The sequence below is a fragment of the Molossus molossus genome, unplaced genomic scaffold, assembly GCF_014108415.1.
Source record: "Molossus molossus isolate mMolMol1 unplaced genomic scaffold, mMolMol1.p scaffold_m16_p_7, whole genome shotgun sequence".
Lineage (NCBI taxonomy): Eukaryota > Metazoa > Chordata > Mammalia > Chiroptera > Molossidae > Molossus > Molossus molossus.
Genome location: NW_023425401.1, coordinates 110,927,199 through 110,943,783, shown reverse-complemented (window position 1 = coordinate 110,943,783; position 16,585 = coordinate 110,927,199). Strand labels below are relative to the sequence as shown.

At 51.3% G+C, this 16,585-nt stretch overlaps 1 protein-coding gene across 1 annotated transcript in view; it reads right to left on the bottom strand.

Moving 5' to 3' along the window:
- The window catches only part of DPP6 (dipeptidyl peptidase like 6), a 404,487-nt gene that overhangs the window by 42,866 nt on the left and 345,036 nt on the right, over window positions 1–16,585 (bottom strand). The window contains exons 11-12 of the mRNA XM_036246681.1: window positions 7,233–7,356; window positions 5,997–6,035 (exon numbers count right to left, since the gene is read on the bottom strand). Of these exons, the coding sequence (XP_036102574.1) occupies window positions 5,997–6,035; window positions 7,233–7,356 (163 nt within the window). The remainder of the gene's footprint in view (window positions 1–5,996; window positions 6,036–7,232; window positions 7,357–16,585) is intronic.

The following is a 16,585-nucleotide window of genomic DNA, read 5'->3' as shown; positions in this document are numbered from 1 at the left end:
TTGGAACTGGGGCGTTTTGCAGAATTCCTCCGGGGCCATCAGTGATCTCTACTAAAGAACAGAATTCTGAACCCCATACCTGATTCTGCCTGAAAATAAATTTTATTCTCTCCTTGCTATCTTTGTTTTTTTTATTTTATTTTATTTTATCAAATCCAGCTTACATGGAACAGCCGATCAAGGAGAGGACAGGAACTGCACACAGAGACACATTGTATCCATCCTAGAACAATGTGTCCATCCTAGAACAATGTATCCATCCTGGGAACATTGTATCCATCCTAGAACAATGTGCCCATCCTGGGAACATTGTATCCATCCTGGGAACAATGTGTCCATCCTGGGAACATTGTATCCATCCTGGGAACAATGTGTCCATCCTGGGAACATTGTATCCATCCTAGAACAATGTGTCCATCCTGGGAACATTGTATCCATCCTGGGAACAATGTGTCCATCCTGGGAACATTGTATCCATCCTAGAACAATGTATCCATCCTGGGAACATTGTATCCATCCTAGAACAATGTATCCATCCTGGGAACAGCTTATCCATTTTAGAAACACTGTATCCATCCTAGGAACATTGTATCCATTCTAGGAAATCGTGGGAGGAAACCTCCTCCCAGGTGCTCACTGTGCTACAGCATCGCTTTTTACTAGAGGAAAGTTGATGAGAAACAAAAGCAACATCCCCAGTTGTCCCTGGGAGAGGGAATTCCAGGCTGGATTCAAAGCCAGTTGCCACTGTCTCCGCTCAGTCCCCTAAAAGCTGAGCAGTCACTGCTCAGCCCACTGACAGCTGTCACTTTGATGGGCAAAACGGGATTTTGGTGCAGCATCACCTCAGCCTCTCGGAAGCCCGGTTTTGAAAGTTTCCACTGGTGAGCACCAATTAGTTGGGTACGATACACATTTTCTGATTCAAGGAGCGCCCCCCTCGCAGAGATGAGCGCGAATAGTAAATGAGCCCCAGCTGGCATGCGGAACCTCATCTCCCCGCGGCGAGCGAACGCATGCAAATACAATGTGCCCAGAGAAATAAACTAACATGTGATTAAAATGACATTTAATCTCCAGGAACATTTGCAATGAAATGAAACCTTTAATCTGCAAATATTTATTTTTCCATTTAGAGTTGGAGGCACGGCATTTAGAAGTGGAGGAAATGAGAAAACAGGCAGGTCATCGGGCTTTTTACACGCACTTCTGTTTGCCAAATGCGGGGCAGATACCGCAGCGGTGCCTCCGTTTTCCTGGGGAAGGATTGGTACTTTTGGCAGAGAAAAATATTCTGGATACAGAGTAAAGAATTAATTCTGGTTAGAAGCATTGTTTTTATCCTAACAAGGCACTGGTTCCAGGAATGTCATCTTTACATGAATCCATGGGACAGTCTGTGCTGGAGTCTCTCTGAGACCCAGTGTCTCCAGCAGCAAATGGATTTTTACTGAGAAAGCGCAAGGGTTAGGAGAGCTGGATATTAATTCTGATTCTGACTCATGGATTTGGGGGAACGCAGTTCTAGTTTCTCTGGGGCTCAGGGAGTTCATCACACACGATGTCTGGTCTCTCCATAGCAGATCTGTGCAAAATGAGTCCTTTCCCTTGGTGAGATTCTTCGTGAACTCTTGTTAGCCTTTCTGCCAAGTCTCTCCATGGTTCAGATCATTCATCTTGGCCAAATTTTGAAACCACAAAACTGAAATTTTGGTTAAAGCAAGACGGTCAGAAATTGACCTAGAGGACCGACTCTTAATCAAAGGGCGATGGGTCTGGCGCAGGGCTGCTAGTGAACTTGCATCAGGACCGACTTTGAAGGTCCCAGGCTGTGGTGATGGGGTGCGTGTGTGTCGGGGTGGGAGGCTGCTTCTTTCTCTGGAATATTCCCCGAGGAGAGGAAAGTTGGTGGGTCTCCACCACGGGGCACATGCACACATTTGCTCTTCTCGTTGGCTCATTGGAGTCTCTGTGGGGGATCCTACTGCCTCAGGATGGACATGGGAGGAAAAGAGAGGGAGACAGAGGTTGAGATGGATGCCCGGGTTTGTTCTAGCTCACCCCACTACCCTGGCAATGAGTAACTAGCAGACAGATGATCTGAGCAGACGGCGTCTCCGGGAGGTTGGTACAAATTCCCAGACTCCAGTCTTCTCCTCAAACGACACTTTGCCTGGGCCAGCAGGGGTGAGCATCTGGGATTCCTTTGTAATGGCTGGTGCTCAGCAGCCTCACTGGCAGCAGATGGCAGGTCCAGCTGCAAATAAGTTCCTAAATCACCTTGTAAGACTTCCCGGTATCTTGAAGGGCGCAGAAAACGACAGATTGTTTTTGAAAAAGAGCACCTGTGGATTCATTTATAAAAGTTGTCTTCGGAAGGGACGTCATGACAAATGGTTGAAAGTGGATTTTCTCTGTGACCCCGGCGCTCCTGTGAAAGCACCATCTCGCTCAGAGGAAAGGACCCCTTTTTCCTTTGGGAGGACTGAGCCTCTGAAACCCGAGACGGCACCACTCGGTTCCCACAGCCGTTTAAAAGTGTTCACTGTTTGCTTGGTGCGTGCTTTCAAGTTTACATTGTAAACGTGTAAACATTATACCTCGTGCTGCTTTTCAAGTGCTGGCTTGATTTTGTGCGGAAAGATTCAGCTTCTCAAATCACACCGAGGCTGCCTGTTGGGTGCTCGCCTGGTGTTCCCACGGGGGCGATAATACAGGCTGGGAAATACAGAAAAGTCTCACCGATGGCTCAGCCTCTGGGGCCACTCTGCAGAGCTGAAGGGGTGAGTGAAGGGACAGCCCCATGGCCTCCACACTGCAGATGACCTGCCGGACGCAGGCCAGGCGTGAGAGCCGCTGACAGGGAAGGGGGCAGACCCTCCGACCCGCCCTTCCGACAGCCCCGCCTCGCAGAAAGATCACTGTGGCAGGTGCTTGGTAAGATTGCCCTCACCTCCTCCTCCTTAGACACTCATCTGCGTGCCATGGAGAGCCGGGTCCCAGTGCGCCACCTCCCTGTCTCTCCATTTTCCCCGCTCCCGCTGCCGACCGCTAAGCACTTGCGTTTTCGGGACTTATTTTAAGGTGATTCCCATCTGCCGAACCCTGACATTCACGTGTACCCCCGACGCCCCTTCTTCACTATGCCGTCCAGGAGACTCCAGGCTCTAGCTGGTTCATCATTAACAAAAGTTGAGATGAAATTCATATAACACAAAATAAAACATTTGCATAACCGTGAGCCGAACAGGGGCACCTCCGTGCATCCGCGAGGTCGTACGAGCACCGCGGGTATCCCGTTGCGAAGTAACCCCACCGGCCGGATACGGCGTCTGCCCAGCTGGCCGGCGCTCCCGCTCCCTGCTTTGCGGGCATCGTGAAACCGCCTCCTGCTTTGCAAGTTCGTGTACCGCGGACGTTCCACGGGAACACGCCATGGCGGCCTTGTCTGCTGCCTTCACTGAGCGTCTCGTTCACGGTGGAAACAACCCCGAGTCCATCCACAGGCCGAAGGTTCTCGCCACGGCTCAGCCTTCACGCTCTCAGGGGGAGCAGCTGACTCGTTTCTAAAGTCCACGAAGCGCGGCACAGGCCTGGTACAATCCGTCAGTGGCGGGCACGTAACTACACAGACAGGGCTTCTCCTGGTCCTCCGCCTCTCTGGCGTTCTGTCCGATGTAAGGGGAACGCCGTGGCATCGCTGCGGGTACCTACGCTTAGACACCGTCGGTCCAGGGGGCAGTCGGGGACTCCCAGCCCAACCCCGGCCCAGTCCCCGCAAAACGCCCCAGCTAGTGTCTCGGGTCCCCAAGCTCTTGTTCTTCATTTTTTCTTAGGTTGGACTTGGCACCGGAACGTGGGCACAGGGAAACAGGAGTGGCCGGAAGTGGGCATCCTGCTTTGGGATCAGATGGGCAGGGATTAGAAGTAGATATGCTTAAATGGATACATTTAAAAGCAACAGTGTCCAATCCTGAGGCCAGCACCTCTGAGGTAAGGGCCTGGAAAGCTGGGAGAGACCGCTCACCCACGGACAGGAGGGGCACGCCACCCAGAGCTGCCAGAATGTTCTCGGAGAGCCACGGGGGACAGGGGCACTGTCCGGCCCACCGATTTCCCGTGAACAGGGCTCAGCACACCTGTGTTCTCTCCACTGCCACGTTCAGACTCAGATCTGGAGGGACTTCCCCACAGAATTCCCACCCCATGGGGTAGGCTGAGAAGGAAGCGAGCTTCCTAAACGCCCCACCTGTTCTTTGTTTTGTTTTTTCGTTTTTTGTTTTTGGTACGTGCCCCTTGCAGGAACCGAACCCGGGACCCCCTGGTCCACAGGCCGATGCTCCAATCGCTGAGCCAAACCGGCCAGGGTGCCACCTGTTCTTTCTAATGTCAGGTATGGAAAGAGAAAAAAAAAAAAAACAGAATATACCACCCTGGCTGGTTTGCCTCAGCAGTTAGAGAGTTGGCCCGGTCCAGAGAGACCCGGGTTCGGTTCCCACTAAGGCACGTACCTCGGTTGCAGTTTGTCCCCGGCCCTGGTTGGGGTTGTGTGGGTGGCAACCCATCAATGTGTCTCTCTCACATCGATGTTTCTCTCTGTCTCTCTCTCCCTCCCTCTCTACCTCCTGCTCTGTCTGAAGATAAATGCAAACATGTCCTTGGGTGAGGATAAAAAAATATATACCAATGTTTAGGGTTTTATTTTTTGTGGAAGTTTAATGCTTAGTTTTTTGGTCATGGAGTGAGTTACTGTAGGCCTCTCCTGACTTCTTGTGATCTCTAATTCTCAGAGCCTCTCTCTGAGACAGGGGCATTTTACTGACTTATTAATTTCTTTATATGATTAAATGTACTGGGTGACATTGAAAGGATCACGTAGGTTCCAGGTGTGGGCTTCTATGTTACAAGATCTGTGTATTGCACTGTGTGCCCACCACCCAAAGTCAGCTCATCTCTAATGGGCATTTCTTTTTTATTTATTTTTGTTAATCCTCACCCCGAGGATATTTTTCCATTGATTTTTAGAGAGAGTAAAAGGGAGGAAGGCAGGGGGAGAGAGGGAGAGAAATATCGATGTGAGAAAGACACATTGATTGGTTGTCTCCTGCACTCGCCCTGACTGGGCTGGGCTCGAACCTGCAACCCAGGTACGTGCCGGAGACCAGGAATCGAACGCGTGACCCTTCAGCGCAGGGGCTGATGCTCCAACCACTGAAAGAAACCAGCCAGGGCTCTAATGGGCATTTCTTATCGGAGTTGAGGATGGCAAAGCCAAGACTGGGTTTGATGTCACGTCCCCAGGAAGGCTGGTGCTGAACCCCAGCAGCATCCCCCACAAATGAGACCCCCCAAAACCACGCGGAGAGAACAGAACTATCGCCCATGTTTTTGTTTTGTGCTACCGTGGTAGGTCACCGCTAGGCAACTTTTATGGACTCACCATTTTTTTTTTTATCCTCACCCGAGGACATTTTTCCATTTTTGTACAGATAGAGTGGGAGGGAGAGAGAGGAAGAGACAGAGAGAGAGAAACATCAATGCGAAAGGGACACACCGAGTGGTCGCCACCCGCACGACCAACCAGGGCCGGGGACAAACTGCAACCGAGGTACATGCCCTTAGCGGGAACCGAACCCGGGTCTCTCTGGACCATAGGTGGACGCTCTAACCGCTGAGCCAAACCGGCCAGGGCGACTCACCATTTTAATTCACCCAAAGGGCATCACGTAACTGAGACCTTAGGTTTCACCAAACACTGTATGTTGTCAGGAGCAGTGACTTCCAAGACAACCCCAGATGTGTTTCGGGGCCGTGGAAGGGAGCAGGGCGGTGGCCGGGCAGCCCCCCTCACCAGCATGCACGCTTAGGTGTCTACTTGGGGTTCCCGTGGGAGTTATTGTGAGATGCTGATCTCTGCGCGCACACCCCAGCCTCCCCGAGGGAGAGTGGGGGCCGGTGTCGTGGGGAATGCGGGAGCCCACCCGTGGGGCAGTTACCTGTCTGTGCAGCCAGGCGTCACTCTCATCCTCGTGTTTCTGAAATGAAATAAGAGCTTCAGAGAAAGGGCTTGGGCGGGATTGCACGTGTGGTCTGCAGAGCAGAAGCCGCTGACTTGCCCTGCATGGCAGCTGTGTGCGTACAGACAGAGAGGTGGCCACTCAGGACGGGGCCACTGCTCAGGACGAGGTGGTCCGGGCCTCTGCTGTGTCTCACAGTGCAGCTCAGAGCTGAACCCGTGTCCCCGAACAAGAAAATGTCCCTCTCCCCAGCGATGAGGACAAATCCACGGCAGGTAGGACTCCTTTGGAAGGTGGGGCACTTCTACCATTCAGTGGTCACCCTGACCGGCCATGTGCCCCGTAGATGGTCACCCCTGACCAGGCACCTGCCCGTGTACCGGCAAACCTCAGGTGCTATTTTGTTTTAGGAATCTGTGCGTGTGTGCACATGCGGACACATGTCAACCTTGCAGCTTGCAGCGCTGAGTGACAATCCTCGTAGGCTAGAGGGGAGGAGGGGGGAAACACTGTAGGGCATCTGTAATACTGCCAACAATAAAACAAAACGAAGCAAACAAGGCTTAAAGAAGGGGGTTAAAAACATATTATGTGGGATAATGCATCATCGAAGATCAAACCTCAGAACCCCAAGGCACAGCTCCTGAGTACAATTGAGGGGACCCAAGGTGCAATGGAGCTGTCCCAGGTGCTGATTTGGCCTCCAGGCTCCGGGGCAGTTGCTGGCAATGGAGTTTCTGTCCCTGGCACCCCAACATCAGGGGCACCGGTAAAAGAATTACCAGCAATTTCCAGCTTCCTCGCGGGGTGTCCATTTCTCCTCCCTTCTCCTCAAGTGAGCCCATCGGATAATCTAGATCTGTTCTACGTTGTGTGCAAAACCCCGGGTCAACCACCCCCCTTGGTGGAGGCCCCGTAACGGATCCCTGCGATTCATGGAGCGCAGGGGGAGCTACTGCTTTGCAGCGCCCGAGTCACAGCAGAGCAGCTTCGCCAGCCTGTTTTCTCTTCGGTTGGGAACTGAAAATTCAGGGTCCAAAAAGACTGCCGGCCGCTGGATGAACAAGCCCTGGGTGTATAGCAGTGCTGCAGCCAGCCACCAGGTGGCACCAAAGCAACGACCTGGAGCCAGGCTGCCACCTTGCCCAGCAGGTGCTGTGCAGTGTGCAGGTGGCAGTGACCGAGCCCAGGGGCTTGCTGCCACCCTGCCCGTACCTTGGTGCAGACCCCGGTGGTGGCGTCGCAGAGGGTGAGGATGGACACGTTCTGCGCCCGGCTCAGCCAGTTGACTGCGACCTTGGTGCTGGTCGCCCACTTCACCATGGTGATGTAGTATTCCCTGAAAACACACACACACGCAGGGTGAGCGGCTCTGCAGGAACCACGGGGCCAGAGACGGCTCGTCCCAGCCCTGGACGCTGACCATGCAGCGTTTTCCAAGTTCCAGGCAAATTAATAAAACACCTAAATACATTCCGATAGAATCCTTGAGTCCTAAGGAAAGCAGTCCGGTAATAAGTTTGGACAAAGGGTAAACATTCTGCCTGCTACCAAGTTTCTCCCCTGTTTCGGGGCTCATGGTATTTAACATTTCAATGTGTTCTTACCGACCAATATTTTCCTGCTGAAAGTACCTCGTCCTGAATACACCGTACACTGAGGTGATTCAGCGCTAAGGGTGCACAGTTACCGGCGTAACATGTATGAAGACACCCTCTGAAATCAATTCTTCCCTATCGAGTCCTCCACTGTTATCTGTTTGATCACAAAATCTGAATGCAAATATTAAAAGTCCTTATTAAGCGATGAACATAATATAAAAGGAAAGAAATAGCGGGTGAATGTTTCATAAGATTATACACATGGAGCCATTTTTGCCCCAGGAAGCTTAAAACCCAAACCACAAAGGATAAAAGAGCAAGACCCCCCTGAAGAGAAAGAACTAGAAACATGCTATGTTCCTGGAATAAGAAACTAAACGTGGTACAGTCTTCAAACCAATCATCGGTTTGGGAAGAACTGACTTGATCATACAGTTCGGCGTTAAGGGGGCAGAAAGCATATTTATCTTATCCATTTTTGTATCTTCAGCACCTCACACAGATTTCCACACGGTAAATACTTAAGATTTGTTAAAGAACGCAAGGGGATTCCGATTGAAAGAGCAAGGAGTTGCTTTTCCGCAGGGGAGGGACAACCAATAAAATAATCCTAAGGTTCCTATGCAAGAACAAATCAGCCAAAATGGCCAGGATGGTCTTAAGAAGATTCAAACCCACACAAGAGGGATGTATGCCAGAAGTTACCAGTGCTGTTCTTCTGCTGGTGTAAGAATCAGGAGGTCTACAAATCGGTGACTTGCCTTAAATCACCACGGTTTCCATAGGAACAGAAGAGTTTATATACTCATCTAATATTTTATGCACGTGTTATCCCAAACCAGTGGGGAAGAAAGATTTATACAATCAACGGTGCTGGGAACATGGCTTAATTATTAAAAAACAAGTATGTATTTCTAGAAAAAAAAATCTCAAAGGAATATTTATTAAAATGCCCCACAGTCCACGGATGGAGAGTGGTTATTATTTTCTGCAAAGCAGATGTTACTTTTTTTTAATCTTCACCTGAGGACTTTTTTTTGGGGGGGGGGGATATTTTTTTTCAGATAGAGTGGGAGGGGGAGAGAGAGAGAGAGAAACATCGACGTGAAAGGGACACATCGAGTGATCGCCACCCACACGACCCAACCAGGGCCGGGGACAAACTGCAACCGAGGTACATGCCCTTAGCGGGAACCGAACCCGGGTCTCTCTGGACCGCAGGCCGACGCTCTAACCGCTGAGCCAAACCGGCCCGGGCAAGCAGAGGTTACTTTTTAAATAAGAAGGTCATTTAGGATAAACTGGAGGTTTCCGATTTAAGTTCCAATATTAGAGGTATCACGTTGGGTTATGTCTTCTCTCTCCGGAAACTCGGCTGTGATGAGGATGAAGGAATGAAGCAGATGTGCTCCACACTAATAAGGACGACAGGACAGGGGCTAAGCGATGTCACCATGTCTCTGGAAGACAGGACGCAGACAGAAGAGTAGGAAAGGGGAGCTGGTTGAAAAAGCAGCACCCTTAAATACTGCAGAGGGGAACCCACAGGGGATTCTGGGGACTCGGGGTCCAGGAACGATATGGCACCCCGCAGGGAAATGTGGCCGAACAGGGGTGTCACTTGGGACACTCTGAATGAGATGCATGAACACACACTTAGAGATGCTGTTTCAAAACCCCCACAGCTTCCAGGAACAAGAACATCCGTGACCCACAGAGGAACAGGTGTCAGAGGAACACCAGGCTTGTCACCAGCAACCCTGAGTTCCAGAAGCACTGACCCCAGCCCCTCAAATGTGAGGGGTCATGGGTTTCGAACCCCGGTGCTGTACAGTTAAAATTTTCAACACATGTGAGAAAAAGACACTTTCTGGGCATTCAAGAATTCAGAAAGTTTACCTCCCACCGCCCTTCCCTAGGAAAGCACCTCGAGGATGTGCTCCAGAAAAAAGGGGGGGCAAGCCAAGGAAGATGACGACACACTGGCTCCCCCAAGGGAAGGCCCAGGATGGCTTCAGTGCAGATGTTTCTCACGAATGACCGTCCAGACTAGAGCAGTGGGGGTACTTGGGGAGATCGAGCTGGGGGAAGGGGCATTGCAACAGTGCCTGATATAGTTTGAAAGAAAAAAAAAAAGTATGATAAAATCAAATAGTCCAAGTGAAAAATAAAAGCAGTGCAAAACTCCAGGAAAAACGAAAAGCTGAACAAAAAAGAGACACAGTCACAGAACACTGCTTAGCTCTGCCATGGATGATTACCTCTGATAAAGTCAATGCTGCCGATAGATTTTAATGCTTTAGAGTCAGCCTGTAGATAAGAAAGGAAGATTTAGTTATGGTGGTAAGACAAAATGCAATGCCATCAATCTCTCTCTCTCTCTCTCTCTCTCTCTCTATATATATATATATATATATAATAGAAAGAACAGAAGTTTCTAAGTGGTAGGGACAAGGGAAGGGGAGGGACCGATAGAAAAGGGTGGGACTAAACTTTCATCTTACAAACTGGGGAGTTATGATTTTTTTATTGTAATATAAGGTGAAGGAAACTTGTAGGAGTATTGTTGAAGCTTATACGAGGAGAAGGTAGAGGGGTGTAGAGGTAAGTGTGCCAATTTCTTGTCTATCATAAAGAAAGTCAACGGAGGCCCTGGCTGGGTAGCTCGGTTGGTTGGAGCATCGTCCCCGATATAGGTTGTGGTCACGGCACATACAATGAATGCATAAATAAGTGGGACAACAAACTGATGGTCTTTTCCCTCTGTCTCTCTCTTCCATCAATAAAAAAGACAATGCAATGAATACATTAAGTAGTCAACAAGCAGTGAAATGAACATATCCTTTACAATACGATGTTGCAGTCAGGGGACCCCGGGGGAAGGAGCTCAGGTTGTCTCCAGTCGGGGTTGGGATGGCTGAGGGGAAGAGGGCGGGACTTGTTTTTCACTGTAGACCCCTCTGTATGATTCTGCTTTAAGCATTGATAGGCATTACTTTAGTAAGAAGAAAATACAAAGTTAAACATAAATGAAAAATTAACCAAAAAAGAGAAATGTGTGGCGCTCTGGAGAAACATTTTAGTGATCCCAGATGACACCTGGCCTGTGGGTTGGCAGTGGGGAGTTGGGGACAGGTGTCCACCCTCTGGACAAGGTATTTTTTCCAAGTTCCTCAGGAACTGAGCCATTAAACGCAAAAAAATCAGGAGACGGCTGCTAGCAAAAGAACACGGAATGAGTAGTACCCACCCATCCTTTTGATAAGTAGATAAAATAAGCGCCCCTGAAGGGGGTAAGATCAGAGTCAATGGGCAATGAATTGAGCACGTGGGTTGCGTCAGGGAGAAGAAAATAAAAGTGAAATTCCACCCAATCGAACCTGCTGCGAATTTGAACCAAGATCCTTGCTGTTCAGTCCAGAGAGGTGTCATGGAGGGGTGTGGTCCCGAGTGGTCACCCACGGGGGCCAGGGATGGGCTGCCCGTAGGTTCTCAACGCTGACCAAGCTCTGAGCCGAATGTTCACCAAAGCAAACAAAAACAGCCTTTACATAGAATGTAGCCAAACACACCGAACACGTATTTCCCCCTCTCCTTTTGAAACAAGAAAAACGGAACCAGAGTGTCGACTTGGCCCTGGACAGTTTCCTTTTGACCAGTGCACGCCAGGGCCCAGCGCCTGGCCGCTCAGAGCTCCCGGGGGCTCGGCCCGGGGGGCGCACCTGTGCTCTGCACTGTACAGGACGGGGCCTTTGGAAGCGTCTCCCCAGGCCGGTGTCCTCCCACGTGGGTGGGGCCAACCAGGGGTCCCGCTGCCTGTGTCCTCACGGGCCCCCAGAAGAATGGCACTTTCGAAGGTGTTAGCTGAATGCCCCCTGCACAGGTGCCATGGACTCAGTGTGCGGTAGACACGGGCCGGGGCTGGCAGATCACACGGCAGAACCCTTGCCTTCGGGGGGGGGGTTGTCATGGTTGGTGGGGAGACAAACTAGCACCCCCTAACTTCAGCCCAGGTGAGGGCAGCTCCCCCGGGAGGGACAGGGGTGCTCATTGAAAAGCCCGGCGTGGCTGAGAGAATCAGACAACATTCCCACGAAGCTCCAGCCAGAGGCGCCTTCGAGTCAGAACTCGGGGCTCTTCCTGGTGAGCAGCGCGTGAATTTTTCATCAGTCCATTTGTTCGCCATAAAATATTGATGGAGCATCGTCTCTCTTGCAGGGATTAATGCGCCATGTCACTTCTTGCTCTTCCGAATTCTGGCAAAGCTTCCCACGGCCGTGTGCCAGTCCGGGGCGAGGGACGAAGGGCTGGTTTGCCCACAGAAGTGAAGAGCCCGAGATTGGCGCTGGCATTTGTAAAGCGTTGTTTGTCCGTGGATCGAGTTAGAGCAAAAAGCACTTTGAGTGACCCGTTTTAACAAAATGATGTTCTCTAATAGAAGGCATCGTTGAGCAAAACGAGCTGCCACCGAATCCCAGTGCTCCCGTGATGGTGCGTGTGCCCTGCTGCTGCGCGCGGCCTCGGGCGGTCACGTGACTGTGTGGAACTGTCTGCAGGCAGGCTGCAGGAACAATGTGACTGTAAGACAAAGTCCTACTCGGTATCAGTTCCCATAATCTCACATTTCCACCTGTCCCAGGTGCTGGCAGGAATGCAGGCGGGCTGTCAGGATGAGGGAGGGGGAAGGGACGGGTGTGCCCTCTTAGGGAGTGAAGTCCTTGCTCAACAGTTTCTATGCTTGGAGCTTGAAGGGATCCATGGGCAGGGAAAGGTGTAGGCTAATCTCATGTTCCCCTTTTGTAGCCCTTCATCTTCACACACTCAGAACACACCATCTGTCCATCTGTTAGTATGTTCATCCATCCATTCATCCACCATCCATCCACCCATCCATCATCCTACACCCACCATCCTCCATCATCCATCCATCCATCCAGCCTCCATCATCCATCCATCCATTCATTCATCCTCCATCATCTATCCATCCTTCATCATCCATCCATCCTCCATCCATCCATCTATCCATCCATCCATGCATCCTCCATCTTCCATCATACATCCACCCTCCATCATCCATCCATCCATCCATCCATCCATCCATCCATCCATTCATCATCCATCCATCCCTCCTTCATCATCCATCTTCTATCATCCATCTATCATCAATCCATTCATCCACCATCCATCCACCCATCCATCATCCACCATCCATCCACCCATCCATCATCCATCCATCCATCCACCCATCATCCTACACCCACCATCCTCCATCATCCATCCATCCATCCAGCCTCCATCATCCATCCATCCATCCATCCAGCCTCCATCATCCATCCATCCATCCATCCTCCATCATCCATCCATCCATCCATCCATCCTCCATCATCCATCCATCCATCCATTCATTCATCCTCCATCATCTATCCATCCTCCATCCTCCATCATACATCCATTCATCATCCATCCATCCATCCATCCTCCATCCTCCATCATACATCCACCCTCCATCATCCATCCACCCATCTATCCATCCATCCGTCCATCCATCCATCCATCCATCCATCCATCCATCCATCCATCATCTATCCATCCCTCCTTCATCATCCATCCATTCATCATCCATCCATCCCTCCTTCATCATCCATTCATCTATCATCCATCCATCCATCCATCCATCCATCCATCCATCATCCACCCATCATTCATCCATCCTCCATCCTCCATCCACTTGACCTTCCCAGTCAATATGGATCAAGCACCTCATGCACCAAGACTCCCGATGTCAGTTGAGGATGTGCTGATGTCTTCCTTGTGACCCTGCAGGTCCCCTCCACCTTTTCCTCCATGCTTTGACTGTACTTGAGAGAGGGGAAAGCTCACCTATACAGAAGGCATCACGGAGCACCCGTATGTGATCGAAGAGTGAGAGAGAGGAAGGGTGGGTACCTGTCCATCAATCCAAGCTCTCAGACTCTGCTGGTGGCTTGCTCCAGAAGGCTCTCTGTCCCCAGGGTCCAGGTACTGCTCCCCCCCGCCTCAGGCCTGGGATGGTAACATAGACCCACCCGTACCTGCTCCTGGGCACTGCACAGTCTCTGATGAAAGTCTCCCTGGATTGAAGCCCAGATTTTTTTTTTTTTGACAAAGTCACACTTCAGTCAATGGGTCCTCCCAGGCAGAGGCTGTCAGTCCTGAGGAGCAACTCCAGTAAGTCAGTGTTTTCGGCAGCACGTGGGCCTTTGCTCCTCAGATGACAGCCAGGGGACAGCCACCCCCTTCCTGGTGCAGAGACCCTTCACAGGCGCTCATCACAGACCAAGAGGTCATCGATGAGAAAGGACTGTGGCGGGTGGCACTCTGGCTGATGTCAGGCAGAGACAGAAGGATACAGAGAAGGGCGTGGTCAACAGATCACGTGTAACTCAGCTCACAAGACAGTGACGCAGCTGTCCTCTGACGTACAGTCAGATCCTGGGGAGAGCGGATAAGCGATTTATCCAAAAACCCAGGAGCAGGGGTAGGAGTGGTTCAGTCCCTGGGAAGCCCACCTGGCCCAGGGGTGCAGGAAGTGGTAACCCCACTTCTCACCACTGTCTTTGTTGGGGGACCATGTCCCGCACCTCCTCAGCTCCCCGGCTGTGGCACTAGCAGATGGTCTGGGATAGAGAGGGCACTCGGAACACTGAAGATGCCAGGTGAGCACACGGGGTAAGTGCGGAAGGGTCTCCTCACAGAGGCCCTGAGAACCAAGGAGAGCTTGAGTGACAGGGCAGACACAGAAGCACACCAAGGACACCAGACAGGAGACCGGGACCCTGGGCCTGGCCTGGAATGAATCAGCTGTGACGCTGTCAGGTGGCCGGCCTTCTGTGAGCCTCTCTCCTCCCCTGTAGCTGCGGAGGAAGAGCAAGGCACACAAGGGACGACTTCCGAGCCCTTCCAGAAACAGGGCCCTAGAGACAGGAAACCGTTGAGAAGACGAGAGCAATGGACACACCTGTGCGGGGACGGCCGCTGTGAGTCCCACCCGGTCACACCTCAACGCACGCCCAGCACGGTTAAAAACAAGGGATGATCAGTTCTGCCAAACCCCATTCTCCTGCAGCCACCATCAATCCCACGCCCCAAACTTGCTGGCTGTGGCCTATGGGGTAAACTATGTCGCCGACGCCCTGAGTTTGCCGTCACCCGGCTCACCCAGCCTTGAGACGTGGCCTTGAGAAACCTTGTCCAGTGTGTTGCTGACATCCTCGAATGTCAACACTGCTTTCCTGGCTGGGAGAGCTCGTTGGCCAACAGAGGTGTCTACTGACGGGGACAGGGAAGGCAGGGCAGTACTTCCTTCCTCCCCGCCTCGCGCTCGCCCGCCAAACAGCTCAGCGTTGCTTGTCTGTCTGTCCCCAGTGTCTTCGCAACAGTCTGGCTGCCTTGCCCACCACGGCCACAGCGATGCGGAACACGCTTTCTTCCCCAGAAACCCAACCTGTCCGGACACCCAAGGCACAGGTTTCCGGCTTCGAAAGCCCCAGCCGTTTCTACTGATGAGAACATCGAAACCCGAGACCAACAGTGACATTGTGAATTCCCTTGTCAGTGACCAACAGAATGAAGACCTGTCCCTTCTCCAGCCTGGAGCTTCTCCATTTCGCAGGCACCACAGGTGCATCCTTGCCCTAGTGGGTAACAAAGGCCACGCCACCTCAGACACTGTGAGCACTAAAGGTTGAGTTGATCTCCTTGAACTTCTCCCCGAGACAGGCTCACCAGGGTGTGGAATCTGAAGTTTCCAGGTCATTGCTTAGACACATGAGGTCGAAGCAGAGATAGGCCATAGGGAGCACTGATGCATTTGTAATTCATACTCAGAACACTCTCAAGAAAACTCGTAAGTCATGTTCAGATAAAACAAGTATCTTCCCAGAGTCATTAGCATAAGGACAAAAGACTAGATTAGAAATACACTGGTAGGAGAGTAGATTCGGGGATGGGGGTGGGGGACATTTGACAATGAGAAAGTCTTCCCATTCTACATGAAACTGTTGTTACTGAGAAGGGCTTGTCCACCTTGGCCACTCTTTAGAATCACTCAAGGAGCTTTAACAAACCCCAAACTCAGGCCACACACCTGGTGACAGAAACCAGGAAGGAAATGTTAGCTGCAATGAAATCTTCCAGTATAGCTTTGTGCCATCTGAGAGTTTAAGCACAAAGTGAAACATGGTAGGTGTGATAGCTCTGGAGCAATGACGTAAATAGTGGGTTAGGTGTCGGGGTCTTGTGTTCATCCTGGTTCTATCCCTCGTTAAGAATGCAACTATAGGCAAGTCAGGTGGTGATGGTGGTGGTGATGGTGTGGTGGTGGTGGTGATTGTGAGGAAGGTGTTGGTGATGGTGGTGGTGGTAGTGATGGTGGTGGTGGTGATGAAGGTGGTGGTGGTGATGGGGGTGATTGTGATGAAGGTAGTGGTGATGGTGGTGATTGTGATGAAGGTAGTGGTGAATGTGTTGGTTGTAGTGATGGTGGTGGTGATGATAGTGATGATGGTGGTGGTGAAGGTGGTAGTGGTAGTGATGGTGGTGATTGTGATGAAGGTGGTGATGGTTATGGTGGTGATGATGGTGGTGATTGTGATAAAGGTGGTGGTGATGGTGATGATGATGGAAATGGTGAGAAAGGTGGTGGTGATGATGGTGGTGATGGTGATGAAGGTGGTGGTAGTGATGAAGGTGGTGATGAAGGTGGTGGTGAAGGTGGTGGTGGTGATGAAGGTGGTGGTGAAGGTGGTGATGGTGGTGAAGGTGGTGGTGGTGGTGATGAAGGTGGTAGTGGTGGTGATGAAGGTGGTGGTGGTGGTGGTGAAGGTGGTGATGAAGGTGGTGAAGGTGGTGGTGGTGGTGAAGGTGGTGATGAAGGTGGTGGTGGTGATGAAGGTGGTGATGGTGATAAAGGTGGTGGTGAAGGTGGTG